General features: G+C 47.7%; 1 protein-coding gene across 2 annotated transcripts in view; it reads left to right on the top strand.

Moving 5' to 3' along the window:
- NHERF2 (NHERF family PDZ scaffold protein 2) overlaps positions 1-25109 on the top strand; it is a 232889-nt gene that overhangs the window by 141197 nt on the left and 66583 nt on the right. For both annotated transcript variants that reach the window (XM_069209755.1, XM_069209754.1), the window contains exon 3: positions 23246-23425. In XM_069209755.1, the coding sequence (XP_069065856.1) occupies positions 23246-23425 (180 nt within the window). The remainder of the gene's footprint in view (positions 1-23245; positions 23426-25109) is intronic.

Below are 25109 nucleotides of genomic sequence, written 5' to 3'. Positions count from 1 at the left end.
ATTATCATGAGCTCTCTTAGCCTCATGTTAAAAAGGCAGTACTTTGTAGGACATGATTACGCCAGGGGGGAGAACCATCAACCTTTGTGTTCTACTTGATATTTATTTGAAGTAGGTCCTCTTCATCCCTGAACTGCATGTACACTGCCCACCAGTAGCATGAACAGTTTGTCTAGAACAGCAGCAGTGGGCAGTGAGCAACTTCCGGGAATAGGAATGCAGATACCTGCAGTTCTTCCGTCATCTGTCCCCCATGCAGAAGGCCAACCTCTGAGCCTGGATCCTGATGTTTCCGTTCTCAGCATCTTGTTCAATCCTACGAAGAAATAGACCCCAAATGTGTTCAAATACAGTTTATCCTTAATCTTGTGTATGACCCCTTCGTTTTCTGCAGTGCGTTTCAGTTCAGTGAGCCCTCCTTCTGTTGTGGGGCTTGCTGGCTGCCTCCAGTGCTGGAGGACATACATCTTTGCTGTTCACAAGGCCATTGCCAGCCATCTATGGAAGGGAGTCATGGTCTGGTACATACATTTTATCTCTGAGTAGCGCAAGATGTGTTGGAGTGAGTGGTACTGACTGTATTTTGGACAGCTCTGTCTATAATGCCTGCCAATATTGGGACAACGCATGTGAGGGACATCACAGTGAAATTGATTTAGTCTCTGTCATTAACCGTGCGGCCGCAGTCTGGCCTGGTATAGCTGTTGGGTTGGCTTGGTACTATGAGTGGGGGATTTCAAAATACAGACATTTGAGTCCTGCAACCAGCTCTGTCCAATTTGCTTCTGGGAAGTTCTTGGTGAGAATAGTCTTCCATCTGCGCCCAGCGTGTAATTCAGTTGGCTTAGAGTATAATACATTGGCCATGAACCCGTCCATCCCGGAATCCGGGCCTCTCGGGCGCCCAAACACATTCAGGTGGGGAGTCTGCAAGTCCATAGGGTGGAGGCCCTAACCTGCTGTACAGGAAGCTTCTAAGCTGTCAGTGACGCCTGAAATAGTGTTTATGAGGCTGTGTTTGTCTCAGTGTTTAAAAGTCTCTAAAGTCCCGTTTGAAGATCAGTTGATCAACTGATTGTATTCCTTTGGTAGCTCAGTCTCCCTGCCCCAAACTAATATACCTACCACTTACCAGTAGTCCTGTGATCACTCTTACCGAAGCAGGAATATGTGCATGTGGATCTGTTTTAGTAGACGGTGACATTTATTCCATATTGACAGCGTATGCATGTCGTCACTGGACTGAAGCTTGTCCTCTGGGGTGTATTTTTGTAATAGATGAACAGGGGAGGTTCAGGCCGTAGTAATAAGTCCCTCTTTATGTACCCATGTGAGTTTGTGCGGGGATTGAGGTAGGAAATTAGACATGTGAGCTAGATAGTGGATGTAATCGTATATATGGTGTGAGGGAGTCCAAGGACACCTGATGTGTTGTGGGCCCACAGTAGTATTGGGGCCTGGTTTCTCCCCATACAATTGTTTTTATAGCTTCGTCAATTCAACTCATTGCAGTGGAGTTAATCCTCAAAAGTAGCATCCCTGTAACGTATTTGTAACAAGGTGGCACCGTGATTTTAACAATTTGGACTCTACCCCATGTGGCCCCAGACTCCTGTGCCTCCTTGAATGAGAAGGACTAACATGGTTTTTACTTGCTTTGGAGGCTCACCCGGAAACCGATCTTCTTCCCTTGGTAATCGACATCTGGAAAGTGTCAAGGTGGCCACCACTATTTCCTCATCTGTGCTTTTCCCCTCCAGGAGCGCTTTACCTTCCTCTGACAATGGTGGGATTTGAATATTTCTCAAGATCTCAACTTCACTTTCAGTTGTGTCCCTGTTGCCCGAGGCATATGAGATATTTCCGTCAGGTTTGTCAGCAACTTTGGAGTATCATCTCTGGTCGTTGGTATGCATGTCTGGGTCTCTCTCTGCTGTAGCTGGGCTTTGAATAGTCGTTTATCATTTTCTTTCTCTCATAGTAATTTCATGAGGACGTGTTTTGCCATTTATGAGGACATCTTTGCCACTGTGAGTTTGTGTTTTATGGTCGATGTCTCATTATATTGTGATGTCAGGTCACAGATTTCACTGGCAAGTGGCTTTAGCTGCCATCTAGAGCATCTGCACTGATGCAGCGAGGGGGCAATCCAGCAACACTTGGGTACAGACCCTTTGTGCAGGTCACCAAACTTGTATTGATCTTGTATATATCAAACTGAAGAGGTTAATACAGTGGGCAGTGCCAGCAGGCCTGGAAAGATACTCTCCGAATCACCCACTATCCAGTGGGGAGATGGGGAGGCTCGAGGTCATAAGAGACACCAGAGAGTGCAGTTACAATGTGAATGATTGGACAGGGGAAATGCAGAGGGGGAAATGGGGGGCTGAAAAAGGCAACTAAGTGGGAGGACATTCAAGGGTGTCAAGGGTCCCCTGATTCCAGTGCGAAACCTCAGTTATAACTGTAGGCTATTAGCTATGCTCTGAGGCCACAAGAGGATTATCCTGGATACGGGTCTGAATGATTAATACACAATAGGGGGGGGGGAGAGGTTAGTTTAGTGACCTGGAACCGACCTAGTGACAGGTTGGTTGCATGATCATCCAAGTATGAGGCTGAATTTGAAATTGGAGCTTAGAGTGTGAAACGTCCAGCCATCTGTCCTTGCCAGGATCTAGTGAGAGGGGACAGTCAAAGTCTCATGGCACCCGAGTTGTTCCAACTCATTCAGAGGGTATGGAGAGGGAATGAGTGGTATAGGCCAGATTCGGATTCAGGGAGAGTTTGTATTGGTAGCCGCACTTCTCACACCTGGGACCATTGTTGAAGGAGTCAAACTGGACATCCAAGGTCTGCTATTAATAAAGGGAGGATTATTGTCCGGCTGGATGTGGTTCAAGCCATCTATTTATCCCAGTTGCAGTACCAACACCATGGCAACAGTACTACAAATCGGCAAGATAGCACTACAAACAAATACGTTATTCACCGGTGACAATACCTCATAAAACCCTCCTAGAACCCCTTGTCGCTGACCTGCATGGGCTGTTCTGAAAGTCTACATGTAGTGAGGGGCATAGAGCATATTATTACTTGAGTGGTAACGATAGCCTATTTGGTGCATTGTCCTTGCATTGAAGTTGAAGTCACCAAGCCCCAGCCTGCTTGCGGTAAAGTCCTTCAGAAGGGACCTAATTTAACCTTTGTCTCCACAATCCTATTCAGAGTGTCTGATTTGCGACGACCATCCAGTCCTGTGAATTTCTGGTATTCATGCTTGTTCTCTCTTCTGGTGTGCCATTGCACGGAAAGGGATAAAGCCCATAGGTGAGGTCGGTTTTAGTACAGAATCCATGTTGAGTCCTGTAAATACATAGAACAGTGGTTCCCAACCTGTGGTCCGGGGATCCCTGGTGGATCTGCGAAGCCTCCTTAGGGGGTATGCGACTTCTTGGAAAATTAAATAATATGAACAGATTAGGTCCCCGACTTTCAGTAATGACTCAGTTGGGCAGGGGGATCCCCGGATTCCAATAATGATAACGTGGGGGTCCACAGAAGCCAAAAGGTTGGGAACCACCGCCATAGAGTTTTCCCCTTCTTCTGGATCGGAGTACTAACTCAGTTTTTCCTTCAGAAGTTACAGTAATTGTAGCCAGCTCCAATAGTCTAAATGTTGTGTCCGGCTTTCAGAGCTATGTTGTCTTTTCACATTTGCCTTGAATGCGAAGTCTGCTGAAATGTAGTGGTCGTACTTTTATTTAGGCCTTTAATAAGACAAGCTGCAGCATATAGGATGGATTTTATAGTGCCAATGTAGGGTTGGAGAGGTCGGCAGAGCACCCAGCCTCCAGCCAGGATCTAAGACCAGACCAGTGTGGAGTGGCCCTTCGCAGGAGGTGGCTTTGTCCACAATACGTCCAAGTGATTTAGTTGAGGCGTGAAGCTGCCTAGATCCATGCTGGGTAGCCGTGCTTTAGTCTGCGATGTGGGGTCTTGTGGGGGGCAGTTGTCTTCGGATGGAGGTTCCTTGCATCATCTAGGGGGAGTGTAAGCTCTGCCTTAGATCCGCTCGGGATGCAAAGGCTCCCCAGCTCTTAACTCAGACCAGGTCTCCGTCTGAGCTCGGCGGCGGCCAGTCACCAGGCACCTGTGTACTCTCGATGTTAACGCGTCACCCCCGGCCCTTCCACTGTTTGTTTCTAGAGGGGCGGGTGGGAGTGCTGCACGTGCACTCGGCCCCAATGCTGCTTGAACTCCGTTGGGACGGATTCATTTTCCGAAAGTAAGTGTCGTATCAAATGCAGTTTCTCAATTTAACTGCAAGCGAGCGCTCTGCGCCGTACAGTGCAGATGTGCGCGTCTAGAGGCGGCTGCAGGTCGGAATAATTGACCCCAGATGTCTCCGAAATTAATGAAATAGCACCAGCTCTTCTTGAAACGCACCACGTCTCATAGAAATGAATGCGTAGAAGTCGCAACTGCGATTATAGGAGGATTATGTGAGGATTTTTTTTTAACTCTGATGTCTGACGTAGTTTTGGTAGTCTGTGAACTGTTGGTTTTCTTCTGGGTGTCTGGGAGTCTGTATGGGGCTAAGTCTGTTTGAAGGGAGTTGATGGTATAATCCCCACGCCCTGCATGGTCTTCGGATACTCACTGCTTCATACTCTGTAGTCGGAAGAGAACATGTCTGATAAAGTTCCGCCTATAGTCACTGACGCGGAAGGTTTGCTTTGAAGAGCTCACACAGCGCCCCATGTTTTCTTCATTGGGGTACGGGCACTTTAATCGGGCTGGGTCCTGCTAGGTCTCTTACCTGGCAGTATTTAGTCATTAACTTTGAAACGACTCCCTATCTCAGACTTGCCAGATCACACGGTATCGCCATGTGTCACACGGTATGGATTCCCTTCACATGGTCACCCGGTGAGGAGCCGATATCACACGGTGGCAGGGAAGACAAGCTAGAAACCACTGCCTAGAGTGGATTCCTCATCTTTGAAGGCTTTTAAAAAGTGCTGACCATTAAGGGGCGTTTAAACACCCCAGGACGTTGGCACCATCTACAGCAAACTTTTTTCTTTTTTGCCTCTTCGGTAGTTCTCGGCAGGAGGCCAGGCCCCCTCCACAGCCAGGCCCCTCCTCATACTTTTATTTTCGGTTGGCAGGTTTCCTACCGGACCCTGTGTTTATGAACTTTACTTGGGGGACAAAAACACTGATCGATTTCACATGCACGGCTGTAAATATCCTTAAGGTAATCCACGTCCGTGACACAATTCCCGTTTACTCTTCACGTATTGCTTCACCGTAGTACTCCTGTGCAGTGCATGCCATGGAGGGAGTGGCCGCTTGATGTCCTGGTGAGATTAGGTTGCGGATGGGCACTCATTACAGGGCACGACTCCAAGCACTAGAGATGAGGCTTAAGGCAGTGCCAGTTTGTCACTCTCTATTTGGGTCAGAAAGGCGTTCAGACTACATGCTCCTGCAAACTTTGGCCTCTCTGCAGAATGCACAGAGCAGTGACCACATGTATGCAAATTGTATTTAACTTTTTCTGTGAACAATTGCTGCTGGAGTATAGATAGTGTCAAAGGAAAAGAAAACGCTGTGATTATTGGTGTTGAGAGAGTATGTGTGTGTTTGAGGTGGTATGGTGAAGAGATGGGTCGTGCAAGAAAGTACTTGCAAATGGAAGACAGGAGATGGCGTGTGAGATATAGATGGAGGATTTCAGTACAGTGTTGGGAGTTGGGTGGAGGGCGGGGTGTGGCCAAGTGCACCATGGGAAACTGGTGTAAAGAGGAGAATGAAAGGTATTAGGATAATGCAAAGACCACAGACCTTAGTAAGGTTTTACTCAGTCATATATTTGCAGTATTGAAGTAGTTTGTTTTATTTTAATTATTTGCAACATAATCATTGAAGCTATTCAGTTAGCTGATTATTTACAACAGAATCATTGAAGCTATTCATTTAGCCCATACTAGTAACGGGCATTGCCAAAGCCAATGGGTCTGTCAGGTTTTAGTCGTATGGTTGTTGAGTGATGTCTGGACACAGAAACGGAACTCAGTGAGAGGCACCCAAATACTTGCCGGGGGCAGGCTGTGTGAAGCACATTTTTAAGTCACACTGTTAAAGACATCGACCACACTGCTTGCAGAGGATTTCCATTTGCGATTATTAGGCTACTACGAGTGTAAGGGGCGCCTTATATTTTAAACTCCCTGCAGTAATGGGGTGACGGGGCCGTGGGTTGGCGTAGGTGGTATTCTCTCAGGCCTAGAAAAAGCTGCCAAACTCTAGGGATCTGAGAAATTGTGTCCTATACAGAACCCTCGGGACAACTTTTTCCCGGTGATTTGTGTTCTTGTGACAAATGGCCATTTTGAGTCCTGGAAAACACTGTTGGCCCTCATAAGTGAGGACGCCAGATCCCCGTTTTCCGCTGTGAGCTCTCACTTTTACGGATCATTGTCTGTTACTTTTAGTCCAGTTCGTTCACTTGAAATGAACTAGGACTACAGCTCCCAGAATGCACTTTTTTTTAAAACGACACCCCGAACCATGTGTCGACAGTGAAGTGGTTTACCCTGCCCTGTTTATAAATACCAGTGTGTTGCTAGTTGCGCCATCAGCAGCTCGGGGCACCCTTTAGAGGCCCTCGTGTTAATGCATGAATAACTCTTCCTCCTGGGGCGAGAGGGTCTTTGCGAACGGTGCAGGCTGTGGGGTAGCCGCAGTGTAGGAGCCCCCGCGGGCACAGAGGACCCTCTGGAATGTGGGGATGGTGCTGGTGGGCACTTCCACCACTGTTGTTTGATGAAACCCAGGCACGACGGAGCTCATCCGTCTCCGTCCTCGGTTTCTGGAGGAGGCTGCATTCCGTGGCAGGCGGTGCGTGTGTTTACGGAACGAAAACATGCATTTCATCAGGCAACAGCTGTATCCGCGCTCCGGCCCCTGTCCCATGGACCGGTGGAATGTGGGGCCCCTCCCAGGGCCTTGGTGCCAGGCGGCGCGAGAATGTGTGCTTGACGTACTGATGCTGTGGTGCCGGGAGGCCCAAGGGTACGGGGATGGACCCTTGGATGTCAGGAGGGCAGGGGGGGGGGGGCTGGATTCTACCAAAGGCATGGTGCAAGGGGGTAAAGGGAAGGGTGCTTACACTATCAGCGTCGTAGTGCAAGAATGCGTTCGTAATGCACGAACCCCATGGTGTCAAGCGGCGCTAGGGTGGCCTCTTCACATACTCAAGCCACAGTGCCCGATTCTGCAAGAAACTCTGCTTACTGCACCAAGATCGTCGTACTACAAGGTGTGCTTCGTTACCAAAGCCATGGTGCCAGGCTGTGCGATTATGTGTGCTTCATGTACCAAAGCCATGCTGCCAGGTGGTGCAAGAATGTCTGCTTGATGTACCAAAGCTGTGGTGCCAGGTGGTGCGAGAATGTCTGCTTGATGTACCAAAGCCATAGTGCCAGGCGGTGCGAGAATGTCTGCTTGATGTACCAAAGCCATGGTGCCAGGCGGTGCGAGAATGTCTGCTTGATGTACCAAAGCTGTGGTGCCAGGTGGTGCGAGAATGTCTGCTTGATGTACCAAAGCCATGGTGCCAGGCGGTGCGAGAATGTGTGCTTCATGTACCAACGCCATGCTGCCAGGTGGTGCAAGAATGCATGATATTCCAAAGCCATGGTGCCAGGCGGTGCGAGAATGTCTGCTTGATGTACCAAAGCCATGGTGCCAGGCGGTGCGAGAATGTCTGCTTGATGTACCAAAGCCATGGTGCCAGGCGGTGCGAGAATGTGTGCTTCATGTACCAAAGCCATGCTGCCAGGTGGTGCAAGAATGCATGATATACCAAAGCCATGGTGCCAGGCGGTGCAAGAATGTCTGCTTGATGTACCAAAGCTGTGGTGCCAGGTGGTGCGAGAATGTCTGCTTGATGTACCAAAGCCATAGTGCCAGGCAGTGCGAGAATGTCTGCTTGATGTACCAAAGCCATGGTGCGAGAATGCATGCTTAGCCTACCAGTGCCAGGCAATGCAAGAGTACGTGCTTGATATACCAAAGCCGTGGTGCCAGGCGGTGTAAGAATGTGTGCTTGATGTGCCAAAGCCATGGTGCCAGGCGGTGTGAGAATGTGTGCTTCATGCACCAAAGCCATGGTGCCAGGCAGTGTGAGAATGTGTGCTTCATGCACCAAAGCCATGGTGCCAGGCGGTGTAAGAATGTGTGCTTCATGCACCAAAGCCATGGTGCCAGGCGGTGTGAGAATGTGTGCTTATCTTATTCAACCTTTGCGAGGGGGGTGCTGATATGGATGTCAGGGAGTGTTCCATTTCTTCTAACATCATACAGGATAGACCAGGGAGGTAGGTACGTAGTGGTGGAGGGCAAATTCGACTGCAAACAATTATCACTCATAGGAATATACGCCCCCAACACTGCGTTGCCTGAGTTCCTGAACTCGCTCACCCCAGCCCTATTGACTAACCCCGCAGCACCTGCAATATGGGGTGGTGATTTCAATAATACGCCGGACCTGACGTTGGATAGGTCTAGCCCCCCCACACATTCAGCGGCCAACAGATGCCCCGGGGGCCCACTGGCAACATGGGCCAGCAATATGGGCCTCTGTGATTTGTGGCGCATGAAGCACCCACAACACAGAGAATACTCATTTTACTCAGTACCGCACAAAGTGTACACTAGGATAGATCTGCTATGGGGTACCCGGGACATTTGCACAGTAACCAACGGGATTGAATACTTAGCTAAGTCACTATCAGACCACTCACCGCTTAAAATAACTCTAGACTGGGGCAGGAGGCGACAAGCGATCCCAACCTGGAGATTACAAGTGGAAGCGCTGCAGGACCCTGCATTTAAAGACGCACTGAGAACAGCGCTCAAACAGTACTGGGAATTGAATACTGGCACCACAAACTTAAGAGCAGTAGAGTGGGACGCACATAAAGCAGTGACCCGCGGGCACTGTATTTCCACTACATGGGGGGTAAGACGCACACTTCATGCTGAGGTTAGCAAACTGGAAAAGAAACTAAGAACACTAGAAAACGCAGTGGCCCGCAGCGAAACACCATTTACGTCATTAAAAGATGCGCGCGCAGAATACGCAGCCGCAGATGCCACACTACGCCTTCATGACTACAAATACCACTTGACCAGATTACAAGCGGAAGGCGACAGATCGGGTAGGCTGCTCGCATGGCTCCTGCGGGAGGAACGGCAATGCCACCCAATAGGGGCAATAGTGATAGGTGCAGGCGCAATAGCAACCACACAGGATGAAATTAATGATGCGTTCAGGAAATACTACGCACAGCTATACAGTACACGCACATCATGCACCTCTCAACAACTCGAGTCCTTTTTGGTGGAATCCTCTCTGCCCCAACTCACACAAAACGACAGGGAGACATTAGAGGCCCCCATTACACTAGGAGAACTAAACAAGGCTCTTGAACAACTACCTAGAAATAAAGCTCCAGGGGCAGACGGCCTGCCGTCAGAATACTACTCCACTTTTGCGACACACCTTGTCGCACATCTCCTAAAAGTCATTGAAGAAGCAGAGGTCAATGGTATTCTCCCCCCCACAATGAGAGAGGCAATGATAGTGGTCCTTCCGAAACAGGGGCGAGACCCCACCGACGTTAGGTCCTATAGACCCCTGTCTCTACTAAATCTAGATTGCAAACTACTCGGCAAAATACTAGCCAACAGGCTAGCTCCCCATATGCACACTTTAGTACACGAAGACCAGAATGGATTTATCCCAAAACGCAACACCTTCCTCAACATTCGTAGGCTATTAAGCGTAATGGGCGATACCCCCCTGAGTGCATCTGAGGAAGCGGTGATTTCGCTAGACATCGAAAAGGCATTCGACACATTAGAATGGGACTTCCTGTTTGCCACCATGCAGTGAATGGGCATAGGCCCAAAATTTATAAGATGGGTACGCATACTGTACACCAACCCACAGGCCAGGGTGAAGACAGGAGGAGTCATATCAGAGAGCTTCCCAATTAGCAGGGGAACAAGGCAGGGCTGCCCCCTCTCCCCCCTGGCGATGGAACCACTGGCCGCGCGTGTCCGTGCAAAAACAGAAGAATGGGGGGTGGTAAGGAACGGCACATCCCACGTAATATCATTGTATGCAGATGATGCCTTGATCTATATACGCAGTGTTGGGGTGGCACTGCCCCCGGTGATGTCATTGCTACGCGAGTTTGGAGAGATATCGGGCTTGATAGTTAATTGGGGGAAATCCTGCATATTCCCGTTGGCTGCCCGGTCCCCAACGAAACGAGAGAATACTTCAGCAGGACCATTAAAATGGTGCTTCGACACATTCAAATATTTAGGGGTTAACTTCTACCACAGAGCAGAAGACCTCAGGGATGGCAACCTGGGGAGAGCGGTGACACCTATAAAGAGCTCATTGCGTTTTTGGGATAAACTACCGCTCTCACCACTGGGAAAAGTTGCCATAGCCAACATGCTAGTGCTGCCCAGGCTGCTGTACTACTTCGCTGCTCTGCCGATCATAATCCCTAAAAGCTTCTTCAACAGTTTAAATTCTGCATTGGTGCAGCTGGTGTGGGGTGATGGCAGAAGGCGGGTCGCACTCAACACACTATATCACCCAGTGGCGGCGGGTGGACTGGGAGCCCCTAACTTTGAGCTCTATTCTGCGGCAGCACAGCTGCAGTGGATCTCAAATTGGATTCATAATCCCGGGTCGGCGGAGGCTGCCTGGCTGGTAACCGGACCCGGGGAGTCCCTCTGCTTGAGTGGCTCACGAGCAAGCAAACTAAAAGCACATGCGCAAATCCATTGATGGCAGCAGCACAGGCATACTGGAAGAAGTATATTCAAAAGGATGCCAAAAAACTTCCCTACTCACCTCTCCTACCACTAGAACGAATCCCCGGATGGGTGACAACTGGATCTCACCCATCCGCAACCTGGATAGAGGCGGGCATAGGCATGGTAGGTGAATGCTTTGAGGAAGGAAAACTAATGTCCTTCGAAGGCATACAGGCCCTCACAGAGATCAGCCCAGGGCAATTTCTGACATACCACGCTATACAGGGAGTGCAGAATTATTAGGCAAGTTGTATTTTTGAGGATTAATTTTATTATTGAACAACAACCATGTTCTCAATGAACCCAAAAAACTCATTAATATCAAAGCTGAATATTTTTGGAAGTAGTTTCTAGTTTGTTTTTAGTTTTAGCTATGTTAGGGGGATATCTGTGTGTGCAGGTGACTATTACTGTGCATAATTATTAGGCAACTTAACAAAAAAAAATATATACCCATTTCAATTATTTATTATTACCAGTGAAACCAATATAACATCTCAACATTCACAAATATACATTTCTGACATTCAAAAACAAAACAAAAACAAATCAGTGACCAATATAGCCACCTTTCTTTGCAAGGACACTCAAAAGCCTGCCATCCATGGATTCTGTCAGTGTTTTGATCTGTTCACCATCAACATTGCGTGCAGCAGCAACCACAGCCTCCCAGACACTGTTCAGAGAGGTGTACTGTTTTCCCTCCTTGTAAATCTCACATTTGATGATGGACCACAGGTTCTCAATGGGGTTCAGATCAGGTGAACAAGGAGGCCATGTCATTAGATTTCCTTCTTTTATACCCTTTCTTGCCAGCCACGCTGTGGAGTACTTGGACGCGTGTGATGGAGCATTGTCCTGCATGAAAATCATGTTTTTCTTGAAGGATGCAGACTTCTTCCTGTACCACTGCTTGAAGAAGGTGTCTTCCAGGAACTGGCAGTAGGACTGGGAGTTGAGCTTGACTCCATCCTCAACCCGAAAAGGCCCCACAAGCTCATCTTTGATGATACCAGCCCAAACCAGTACTCCACCTCCACCTTGCTGGCGTCTGAGTCGGACTGGAGCTCTCTGCCCTTTACCAATCCAGCCACGGGCCCATCCATCTGGCCCATCAAGACTCACTCTCATTTCATCAGTCCATAAAACCTTAGAAAAATCAGTCTTGAGATATTTCTTGGCCCAGTCTTGACGTTTCAGCTTGTGTGTCTTGTTCAGTGGTGGTCGTCTTTCAGCCTTTCTTACCTTGGCCATGTCTCTGAGTATTGCACACCTTGTGCTTTTGGGCACTCCAGTGATGTTGCAGCTCTGAAATATGGCCAAACTGGTGGCAAGTGGCATCGTGGCAGCTGCACGCTTGACTTTTCTCAGTTCATGGGCAGTTATTTTGCGCCTTGGTTTTTCCACACGCTTCTTGCGACCCTGTTGACTATTTTGAATGAAACGCTTGATTGTTCGATGATCACGCTTCAGAAGCTTTGCAATTTTAAGAGTGCTGCATCCCTCTGCAAGATATCTCACTATTTTTGACTTTTCTGAGCCTGTCAAGTCCTTCTTTTGACCCATTTTGCCAAAGGAAAGGAAGTTGCCTAATAATTATGCACACCTGATATAGGGTGTTGATGTCATTAGACCACACCCCTTCTCATTACAGAGATGCACATCACCTAATATGCTTAATTGGTAGTAGGCTTTCGAGCCTATACAGCTTGGAGTAAGACAACATGCATAAAGAGGATGATGTGGTCAAAATACTAATTTGCCTAATAATTCTGCACTCCCTGTATGTCATGCAATTAGAGGTACATGGGGGTCCGGGGACACTGAGCCAGACACCTCAACGAACCTACACCATATGCTGAGTTACGACACACGTGAAAAAGTAGTTTCAAACACGTACAAACTACTAAATAAGCCCCCGGAGTCTAATCTGCAGAAAGCCCAAGAGAGGTGGAATGCCGTACTGCCTGACCCGATCACAGAGACAGAATGGCCAAGGGCCCTGAGTCACACACGCGAGGTCTCAAGAAATCCCAGATTCCGATACACACAATTTAGTTACTTACATCAGACTTATTTAGCGCCAGCCAGAATAAAACGTATGTTCCCTGGATCGGACCCAACTTGCCCTAGATGCAAAACCCCAGCAGCACAGTTTTATCATATGGTCTGGGAGTGCCCGCAGGTGAGGGGGGAGTGGACCGCGTTGACCACTGCACTGTCGGAAATGACCGGCCTGGGCCTGGACGCGAATCCCAAATCCTGCCTACTTGGCCTCAGGACAAGAACAAAAAGAAGCAAATATGTGCATAGATTCGTAGACCTGGCTTATGCAATGTACAAAAGACTAATAGCCATGAACTGGAAGGCCCAGAAGGCCCCTGACCATGGAGCTTGGCTCGCCCTCACGCTTCGCTGGACACGAGCTGAATATCGGGTACTAACGAAACTGGCGCGAGGTGGTCCTCGACACTCGGGCTGTGAAACCTGGGGCACATTGGTCTCAAAACTAGAAACAAAGAACGACAAAAAAAAACCCTGAACAGCAGATAGATGCGATTACCCAGATAATTGCAGGTCTCACCCCGGTTGCAATACCGCAGTAAATCATGAGTAGTGCACACACCTGCCAACAGTGCCTAGGCACGGACATAAATACACTGCACCCCCAAACACACACTAGCCAAATAATGCACACAGACTACTATCCCCAATTAGCGAATACAGGTTCGGCAGAAGCCAAGCTACCTCTTTCCCCCGACCCCCGCTCCCCCCCCCCCCCCCCCCTATCTTAGGGTTTGCCCTTAACCAGAACCCTTACCGGCATCGAAACCTTCGCACGGAAGAAAGACTCAAATGCGCGAACTAGAAATGCATGTAAGTACAGACATAATAGCGCGGATCTAGCGGTGTACGAAAGTTATTGGTTGTTTGTTAAGTTCAATAAATAAGCGCCCAGCAAATCACTGTAACTGTCAACATCCTATTACTGCTGTTAAATGGACGCATCGAAATGTATGATTCTATTGAAAATTCAATAAAAATATGTAAAAAAAAAAAAAAAAAGAGAGAATGTGTGCTTAGTGTTCTACCAAAGCCGTGGGTGCAGGAAAGAATGCTTGCATTAGTAAAGCCGTAGTGCTAGGCAGGGCAGGGATAGGTGTACTCTTTAACAAAGCCTAGATGTCAGGTGGGTTTGATAGTTGTGTGTTGTGTTCTAAGGCCCTGGTGCCAGGTGGTGTTAATGGGTGCTAACACTACCAAAGCCCTGGTGCCAGGTGGTGTTACTGTGTGCTAAACCTACCAAAGCCCTGGTGCCAGGTGGTGTTACTGTGTGCTAACCCTACCAAAGCCCTGGTGCCAGGTGGTGTTACTGTGTGCTAACCCTACCAAAGCCCTGGTGCCAGGTGGTGTTACTGTGTGCTAACCCTACCAAAGCCCTGGTGCCAGGTGGTGTTACTGTGTGCTAACCCTCCCAAAGCCCTGGTGCCAGGTGGTGTTACTGTGTGCTAACCCTCCCAAAGCCCTGGTACCAGGTGGTGTTACTATGTGTGCTAACCCTACCAAAGCCCTGGTGCCAGGTGGTGTTACTATGTGTGCTAACCCTACCAAAGCCCTGGTGCCAGGTGGTGTTACTGTGTGCTAACCCTACCAAAGCCCTGGTGCCAGGTGGTGTTACTATGTGTGCTAACCCTACCAAAGCCCTGGTGCCAGGTGGTGTTAAAATGTGTGCTAACCCTACCAATGCCCTGGTACCAGGTGGTGTTACTGTGTGTGCTAACCCTACCAAAGCCCTGTACCAGGTGGTGTTACAGTGTGTGCTAACCCTCCCAAATCCCTGCTGCCAGGTGGTGTTACAATGTGTGCTAACCCTACCAAAGCCCTGGTGCCAGGTGGTGTTACTATGTGTGCTAACCCTACCAAAGCCCTGGTGCCAGGTGGTGTTACTGTGTGCTAACCCTACCAAAGCCCTGGTGTCAGGTGGTGTTACTATGTGTGCTAACCCTACCAAAGCCCTGGTGCCAGGTGGTGTTACTGTGTGCTAACCCTACCAAAGCCCTGGTGTCAGGTGGTGTTACTATGTGTGCTAACCCTACCAAAGCCCTGGTGCCAGGTGGTGTTACTGTGTGCTAACCCTACCAAAGCCCTGGTGCCAGGTGGTGTTACTGTGTGTGCTAACCCTACCAAAGCCCTGGTGCCAGGTGGTGTTACTGTGTGTGCTAACCCTACCAAAGCCCTGGTGCCAGGTGGTGTTACAGTGTGTGCTAACCCTACCAATGCCCTGGTACCAGGTGGTGTTACTGTGTGTGCTAACCCTACCAAAGCCCTGGTGCCAGGTGGTGTTACTGTGTGCTAACCCTCCCAAAGCCCTGGTGCCAGGTGGTGTTACTGTGTGCTAACCCTCCCAAAGCCCTGGTGCCAGGTGGTGTTACTGTGTGCTAACCCTACCAAAGCCCTGGTGCCAGGTGGTGTTACTGTGTGTGCTAACCCTCCCAAAGCCCTGGTGCCAGGTGGTGTTACTGTGTGTGCTAACCCTACCAAAGCCCTGGTGCCAGGTGGTGTTACTGTGTGCTAACCCTACCAAAGCCCTGGTGCCAGGTGGTGTTACTATGTGTGCTAACCCTACCAAAGCCCTGGTGCCAGGTGGTGTTACTGTGTGCTAACCCTACCAAAGCCCTGGTGCCAGGTGGTGTTACTGTGTGCTAACCCTACCAAAGCCCTGGTGCCAGGTGGTGTTACTATGTGTGCTAACCCTACCAAAGCCCTGGTGCCAGGTGGTGTTACTGTGTGCTAACCCTCCCAAAGCCCTGGTGCCAGGTGGTGTTACTGTGTGCTAACCCTACCAAAGCCCTGGTGCCAGGTGGTGGTACAATGTGTGCTAACCCTCCCAAAGCTATTGTGCCAGTGCTTAGTTTGAGCTGGTGGTTGATTTGGGGGGGGGGGGGGTACCAGAACTTACTTTTTTGGGGACCGGCAGTTATTTCCCTGCATCAGATATGTACTGGGTGAAAGAGTGAAAAACAATCTGATTGGGAAGACCGAGATAGAGAAAGACGGAAAAACCACTGCCAAGGAAGGAAGCAGGCATCTACAAAAGCAAGAAAAAGTGAGAGAACTTGTCTGGTAATGGATTAAAACTATCATACTTGGTATTCGCTGTGCCAATGTTTGAGTACACCAGCCGCCAGCTTCTGAGCAGAGCTTTGGGCACCTACACTTTTTTCTTGCACTGCAGGGCTTACAGGGATGCATGAGTGCCTACTGTTCCACGATCATGGTGCAAGAATGCGGCTGGACAGGCGCCTTCCCTGCGTGTCATAGGGGCATATTCCCCTGCCCTGGCAGCCCAACTGCATGTGAATCTGGTATCATGACCTTTATTTTAGCCCTGGTGTCACACTAATCTAGCATGGGTGCAAAGGCCTAGGCCTGAAGCCTGTCCCCGACGGTGCGAAGTCCAGGACTTGCCCTGTGACCTAGAATGGACAACAGTCCTGCCCTCAGTAGGCAGAGGACTGTTGTCCATGTCCTGGGATGGAGCCCATGAAGCAGTGGGGACGGGGACGGTCGGACATTTTTAATCTATCTAACTTGCCCCTCTCCTGTAAAGTTCTGCTGTTATGTGAAACTCAGAAACGCCCGCTTAGATCAGGATTGGCCTTGCTTACATCGGACAAAGGGATGCGCCATGCATTCACAATAACGAGTGGGTCTCACATCCTTGGTTCTCAGTTCTTGGCTCAGCATACAACCGGAGCCGCCCTCCAAGGCTCCTGTGCTCACTGAACGATTCCCTCAAAGGCAGCACTATAGACCCTCATTCTTCCACCATAAACACCAGTCCCTGCCTTGACCGACAGGAAACTGCTTCAAACCACAACACTGGCATGGAGCTCCTCACAGGAGCCGCTGTCCGGTGCATTACAACATCTGCTGGTTTCACTAATACACTTTGAGATCTGCTCTTAGGTCCGGTCCTGATTCTCCTTTAAGCATTCAAACCATCATGCTGATAATTTATTCTTACACTGCCACGAATTGAGGGGTGCACTGTGATCTGTTATCTCTTAGTCCAAACTGAGCTGTTACTGAAGCAACCAAGTTAATTTATTCTGCACCTCTTCGTCTAATAGCACATCACTGTTAGGAAGCCCATTAAGGCAAATCAGTTTCATTGTCAGTTTTCATCTTCCTTTTAAAATGAAACAAGGAAAGTAATTAACATTCCAATTTTTTTTGTAATTTGGCATTTTTGTAGTACTGACTCTTGCTCAATGGACAGTGTTTCTCTTTACATAAGCCAAGGATTAAATGCAAAGTGTGCAGTTTATGGCAGAGAGACGCATGCATACAGGTGCAGGTATGCCATCGGAAGAGGTCGCAGCACGGACCTTGGTACACACGCATCAGAGGCCCCGGTGGTTTGCAGTCGAGATGGAGATTGTCCTGGCCATAAGGGAAAATACCTTAATTTCTGAGCTGAAGGTCAGGAGTCCGAGGGCCAATCTTGGATAAAGTCGAAAATATTGCCACAGCTAGGATCAATATTCAGTGTAAAATGTCTTTATTCAATGCAAAATTTAGAAGGCAATTACCTTCTAACCTGCAGGTTGTTGCTGTTGCCTCCCTCATTCCTCTGTCAATATGATTCTGTGTGGTTGGGTACAGAGAGCTCTGCCTGTACTCCGTTCCTAGGCATGCACCGCAGTCAAGTGGAGCTCATCCCTGGGTTAATAATTTCCTGAGTGAGGCCTCTTGAATCCCTGTCAGAAAAAAAGTAGATGGATTTGCCTTCTAGTGGGGACATCACGCACACATCTAACCCCGCCCTTCTGCTTACATCTAACCCCGCCCACACATCTAACCCCGCCCATCCACTCACCTCTAACCCGGCCCCCCACGCACCCTTCTAATGTTAGAGCTTTTCCTGTGACCGGATTCCGGGTTACACGTGAAATATGTTACTTCCGAGCGCCTTGTCACTTGGCACGATGCAGGCGAGAGGTGGCTTTCAAGGGCCAGGGTTGGATCATTTACTAATAAATACTGAAATGTCAACAACATGACATCTGGAGCCAAAGAGCGGGCCCCGCCTCCTGCTTTAAAGGGTAATCTGCCAACGGGGCAGGGGATTGCCGCCAGTTATTGGGTCAGACCGAGAAAAGCATTTGAACAGATTGCAAAACTTAAGGCGGTTGGCACAGCAGAGCGACTCCAGTCCTGCTGCCTGCAAGTCTGGCTTCCAAACATGAGTCCCTTTCGAGAGACTGAAGAGGGTTTTCAGCAGCAATGGTGTTTTTTTTTTTTTAAGTGTAAAATCCCAAAATTGTAAAGGCAGTGTGATGCTGCCCGTAGGAAAGGTCTGAATGAGGATTGGGTCTTGTTGCTATCTACAGGGGTCTGCTTGCCCACTGAAAGGGGTCTGCTTGCCCAGGTGAGGGAGCGGGCCAATCATGGGGCCACCTACAGGAACACTCTGGTTTATAATGGGGAGGAATAGGCTGCTGTTGGGTAGCAAAGGGTGTATCTAACACCACCTTCCTTCCAAATAGTATTTTACATCTGAATGAGAAACTAAACCATTTTTAGGTTTTGCCTACAGCGCGCATGCAATATAATCGAAAGCTATTGTAAATGAAAAAGAGCTTAAAAACTGGCTTACGTCTTGCCCCATATTTACCGTTACCATTGGTTGCCTTCCACGTCAGTCTCATTTCCTTGCTTCTCATTGGTCAGTAACCCCTGCTGTCTCGACTAACTCTTGAGTTGTCTATGGAGCTTGAATCAAGTGCAATTTCCTGTATCTATGGTCAGTGGCCTTCCACTGGCCGTCACTTTTGGAGGTACTCTTTAAAAAATATTTTAAATTGGGCACTCTTTGCTTGCCCTGTTCCTACCACACCATTCCTTTAATTGTTGTAACGTCCCTCTCACCCCCTCTCCTACCAAGTGCTTTAAATGGGCCGGTACTGCCCAGTATTGAGTACCAGCACTTTTTTATTTTGAGAAGGAGAGTACCTGAACTTCTCAAGAAAAACGTAATACTTTTAATTGGAGAGTACCGGCACTTCCCAGAAACAAGCAGGTACTTTGGTACAGAGTACCTGCACTTTTATTTTTCCATTTCAAGCATTGCTCCTACCCTTTTTTGCTCTCCCCCCCACCTCAGAACAAAAAGAGCTATGATGGCCTGTGAAGGATACACCACAGCACTTTGTTTTTATTTACTTTAAGCCATCTTGAAAAAACATTGACAAACCCAAATTGCTCGAGTAGAGATAATCGACTTAAGATGTTATTTTAAAGATGTTGTATGTGTACTTTGAATGTTTCTCTACTTTTCCTCCTTAGTTGGTAGCTATTTTCGTTGTTGCTGCTTCTTTCCCCCACCCCAAAGTTTTTGTGTTGTCGTCTCCTTTTACATGTGTAGTCTGTTTCATTCTAGTGAGTGATGTTCTGCCTTTTAATGTCCTGTTGGTGTGTGGCTGATGTGCTGATTCCAGCATGTGTGCAGTGCTGCTGTTAACGGGCACACTAGTAATCGGCCTTTATTTTCCTCACGTGTGGGTACTATGCGCATGTGCAAGTGATGCGCAAGTATACACCATTTGTTCTCGTTCGGCGGTGGTGTTTATAGGGGGAGAGACTGGTAATTCAGTGGATATGTGCAAACCTTTACCTCTCCTTGGTACTGGCCATTGCGTTAGGTATGTGTACTCTTTCTAGGTAGTCCAATGTTTGTATATGTAAATGTGATGTTTACCTATCACCATATTAACAACCTTGCAGTGCTGTTCTGGGTGAAGTTGGTTAGCGAGGCTCGTTGCTATGGTTAGAAATCACAAAATGAGCATTTTAAAGAGCTTATTTCAAATAGTCTCTCATGATACACGTATAGCAGCGCATAGTTGGGACTTTACCTTTACCAGTGATAGTACATTGACGCTCTGGTTCCACTCACCTCGAGTGATCACCTTTCACACATCTTGCTTGGTGATTTGGTGACCGTACCTATTTAATATTACTAACCGCCCCCCCCCCCTTCCCAAAAATAAAATAAGCACACAAAGGTGGCACGTTATTTTGTGGTGTTTTTAAAGGAACCATTGTATATAGGGATTTCTTCTCCTTCTCCCAACCTTTGTACCCCCCACACTCATGCTTTTTTAACATCCCCTCTTCGCACATTTTTTACACATATTGTACAGCAGCACGAGCTTCTGTGCAACATGTTTCAAAAGAAAAAAGTGCTATAGCGCAGTCGTCGCTGGCCGCCTCATGGTGCTTCTTTTTTTTTAAAAAAAAGACAAAACTAATAGATTTCGCAGAGGTAAAATCTGTTGGCTTTGCCAATGCTTGTGATGTTCTGTCTTGACAGCACAGCGTTTGCCTGTCACTTACGTGAGCATCACTAAACAAGGACTTTGGCTCCACCTCCATGCTGGGAACTAGGAGTACATGTTTTCATGGGGCAGAACGTGGAGCTTGCGCTCCACCAGCTCTGATCATTTTGTTCATGAATCCATCATCTTAAGCTTGAACTTTAAGGGGCACACACACCATTATAATACTATTAAAGTATCTCAGTTAACCAGATATTTTAAGTTGTTTTTCTCTGATAATGATGAATATCACACTGATATGTGGCTAAAAAGAGTCTGGTCCTTTCTGCTTACACATAGCTTGGTTCAGTAAGTTTGCATAACATGTTCCACAGATGTTCACCTTTGAAATTGTCAGTAGATAAGTAACGTGACCTATGTATTGTTTTAATAACAATATTTGATTCTAAAACACCTGCACCTCTGATAGATCTACTGGTGTTGAAGTGGGTTAAACAATCGGCCTATGCTGTGATGGACGAAAGCAAATTCTAAGGACATTTTAGTAGACCAGTGGTTGAAGACTGATGACCACTCTGCTGGTCGGGCCAGTGAAAGGCGTTGTGTTGAAACACATCAGAGGCCTGTGATGTGTTTGTTTCTGTGGCGTGAAATAACTCCCATAATTCCTAGAAGGACAGTATCCAGGTACTTATTGCAAGCATTGAAAAGATTGCGTGAGATGCATGCAGGCCTTCTGGCTTTCACTGGGTCAAGATTGGGACAGATCATGCATGTATGAAACTGTGATAGTTTGGAGGGCACATATAGGATCTTGAACATTCAGAGCTGGCACAATAGGTTTGGTCTCTGGGTCACGTTGAGGCGGCAATCAAATTTGGCATACTGTGGAGCAAGTTGTGGGCACAGTGGACCTGCACGGTAGGGAATGGATGACCGTAGGAGGGGCTGTTAACTCCTTCCTACTGGTGCTTTTCCATACAAATCCATACAAATTATGTTCACATCTGCTGCTGGTTGGATTTTATTTGATGTGACTAGACGACTCCCAAGCCCGCTTAAATGAACTTATTGGTCTAGCCATGGATAACAGGAGTCCTGTCACCGTAAAAAGTTTCTACCACTGCAAAGATCATGTTATGACTATCTGTAGAGCTCTTCACACCATCGAGGGATGTTTCTAGGATCTTGTGGAGCTATTACCCTGAGGAAGAAAGAGCTGCTGCCAGCAACAGAGGTGACTTTCTTATATATAAAAACACCTTCCACCAATGTGAGGAGCAGCCTCCACCAGGAGCGTTTGGTTTTTAATACTGGGAGCAGTGTATACCACATTGCGAAGAGCTTTTTATAGGTCGAGCCCGCAAGCGCTTTGACCTGTTGTCTTTTTGTTGGGCCTTTTAACCAGGCTCATGTCACGCCATCACTTTCATTGGTTGGTGGGCTTGCCTTTTAAAATTCCTTTGGTTTCATTAGTGAAAGGCACGCATACGTCATGGCTTTTCTGGTGTTTAGCCCTCCTCGAGAGCACTGGCCAACGACGGTAAATATGCGCAGTTCCATGTTTTCCTCAGGGTTCCAGGACTACTTTTCAGGTTGACCGTGCAAGCGCTCTCGCCTGTTGTAATCTATCTGTGGGCCCCTGATTACTCTTAGCTGCTGGAATGTTTCACTAAGGCCTGTTCTATTACGAGAAAGATTATTTCTATTCAAAAGTTGTAAACGTATTTACTTTTGTTTCCTGAAGATGTTTTCCTTTACATAAACGTCCGAATGAGAATGTAAAAGGTTGAAAGGTGGAAGCTAAGGTGCGTGTGTAGAATTTGCAACTGCGTTGCCCAATCCCTTGCAGAATGAGATGTTTGACCTGGTTGAACAAAAAATAAAATTGTGCTGCTTAAATGAGTCGATCATGCTGTACATTATTAATTATGTGGCAAGCATGCCAACTCTGAAAATTTGCGCACAATAAAGCAGCTGCAGAATCACACAATGCCACGGGGTCACCCTTAAGATCCATTTGTTCAAAATGCTGGCGGCTCTGGCACAGACAGAGGAGAATTCACCGCTCCAACCACATGTTGATTTGGGGCAATTTGCAGTGTTTGGGGGCTATTCAGTCACTAGACTTGCGAAACTACGGTACAAAAAACAATCTAAGAAATGTTCAGCGTCATCAGGGCAAGACTGCAGTAAATGAAAGTGCGTTAGTTATATGCAGGGCCATTGGAATCATGTGGCAGAGAGGCCCAAATCATGCAGCGTAGTTGACAAATTTATGTGGCAAGAAAAGTCCGGTTATGCATTTATAATGGCAATAGCTCTAACTCAAGCAAATGCGAGACTTATTGCATTGCAAATGCTTGTTTCTACTGGAAGCAGTAGGCATCTCATTGTGAAGAAATAGTTCTTCTAGTAGAGGGTGGTTTTGGTGATGGAAGAGCGGATTTCTTCAGAAAGGAGTTGGTACCACATTACAAAGAGCTGGTTCCTCTGGCAGAGGATGGTTCCTCTTGCTGGAAGGAGGTGGTCATACTGTGTAAAGAGCTGATTTCTCCAGTTCAGACTGGAACTCGTGTAGGGAGGAACTAGTACCACATTGTGATGAACTTGCTCCTCCAGTAATGGTTGGTTTTTCGGGCTGAGAGATAAAATTACCCAACTCTCAGCAGCAGATTTTGCCAGTAGAAGACATTGTTTTCTCCCTGTGGAAGGAGCTGCTTAGTCCTTGTTAAGAACTGGTTCTTGTAGTCAACGTTTCCCACAGAGTGGACGACAAATTACAAGAAGCGCGACCCATCAGAAATGTGTTGACAACCGCATTGTTCCCTAAAAAATTGTGAGCCTAACTGATGAGGTGACCGCAGATTCACCCACCCCTGTAGAAATAACAGTACATACATGTGTATATTTTACATATGTTTCAGTGCAATAGAAAGTGTGATTTGAAAGTAGCGACTGACTGGTGTCCTCTCTGCTTGTCTTAGGATGTGAATGGCCAGATGAAGGAGCTCCACCCTCGCCTCTGTGTGCTGAAGAAGGGCGCGAGTGGCTATGGATTTAACCTTCACAGCGAGAAGTCCAAACCTGGCCAGTACATCCGCTCTGTGGACCCCGGGTCTCCGGCCGCAAGAGCTGGGCTGCTGCAGCAGGATAAAATAGTAGAGGTAAGGTGCCCAACGCTGACCAGTGGCATGCATAAAACAATATTCTGCTACCAATGTCTTCTTAAAGTGATACCGCATTGTTTAATTTGCACAGGTATTCTGCTTGTCTGTGCTTGATCTTTCACTCCCTTGGAATTGTTTTTCATAAATATGCCTGCTGGACCACCAGCCGCCCCAGGGCACAGACATGGAAGTGGGGTCTATGGCTGCTAAACACGTGCCGTGTCTCCACCGGGGTACTTGCAAAGGCCTGACAGGCCTCAGTGGAAAATGCAGATTATTTCTTGATTTCACGCTCTTCTGCCTGCCAGAAAGCCCCTGTAACTCCCTTAATAGGAAGTATGTGGTAGCAAGTCGGACTGTTACCAGTTTGTAGTGATGCTGTTAGCAGAAAGTACCCAGTTTGCTTTAAATTCTTTTAGCAGCAAGTACTGTGCTCCGGGTCAGTGATGGCTGGAAGTTTATTGCTGAGGCCACAGTATTTGCAGGAAGATTGGCTCCCAGAGCTAGGCTTTTGGGAGGAAGTACTCCAAGACCAGGCTGTTTTCAGAAGGAATACTATTTAGGGTCAGGCTTGTGCTAGGCAGTGAACTCCCCGCTGTCAGCTGCAACAGTAAGGGAGCGCCTTGTGGAGGGAGGAAGGTAATCTACCTGCAAAAGGGCAAGGGGGGGGGGGGGGGAGAGAAAATGTGGTTCTCACAAACAAGAACACTGTTATAGATTAAATGGTGGTAAGCAAGAACATTGAAAGTGGTGCCCCTAAAAATGTTTTTATTCTGCCAGCAGGTGGGGAAAAATGGGAAGCTTGAGAAAGTAAACCTTTAAGTGGTGCTTGATATCGCAGCAGCATGTAGGTTTGGAAATAAATTTGGAAAGGTGGAGGCGAGCAGAGACGTTAACGAGAGCAGGAGAGTATCAAAAAGTTGCTCAGCATTCCTTCTTTACGTCAATGGCTGGCAAATGCAGGGTCATGATTGAGAGACTCGATGGTGCTGTAAGGAGTGAATTAAAAAACTGTCCCTTTAATAGTTTTGTATATTTATTTTTCGACACCAAGGCTGAGGCTTGAGATGCACTGCAGAAGTAGAGTGGTGAGCTCTTCAAACATGCACTGCTGAGGAATGCTTGTAAAAGTTAAGGTGAGGAAGCCAACACAACCAGATGCTGCATATACTAGAACGGTGGTTCCCAACCGGTGGTCCGGGTACCCATAGGGGGTCCGCGAAGCCTCCTCAGGGGGTCCGTGACTACTTAGAAAATTAAATCATATTACGAGATTAGGTACCCAGGTTTCAGTAATGACTCATGTGGGCGTCCCCGGATTCCAGTAATGATTCATGGGGGGTCCCCGGGATCCAGTAATGATCAAGTGTGGGTCCACAGAAGTCACAAGGTTTGGAACCACTGTCCTAGAATGTTAGTGTTTTTTATGTGATCTGGCTGCCCTGACTTTTAAAGTTCCTCTTCCAGTGGTGTCCCTGCTCCTCTTCTGTCCTCTTCTAACATGTCAACATGTCCATCTTGTCTTCTCTCCCTCATTTCCCCTGCTGCTGAGTCTCCTTTCCTACTCAGCTCTGTACTGTTCCTTGCTCCTCTACTCTACTTGTGGTAATAGAAATAAATTATATGACAACGTGATTGATTATTACCTGATTATTTTTTCTTTTCTATTTTTAAATTAATT

The sequence above is a fragment of the Pleurodeles waltl genome, chromosome 10 (assembly GCF_031143425.1).
Source record: "Pleurodeles waltl isolate 20211129_DDA chromosome 10, aPleWal1.hap1.20221129, whole genome shotgun sequence".
NCBI lineage: Eukaryota > Metazoa > Chordata > Amphibia > Caudata > Salamandridae > Pleurodeles > Pleurodeles waltl.
Note: the sequence above shows the minus strand (reverse complement) of the source record. Positions and strands in the feature narration are given on the sequence as shown.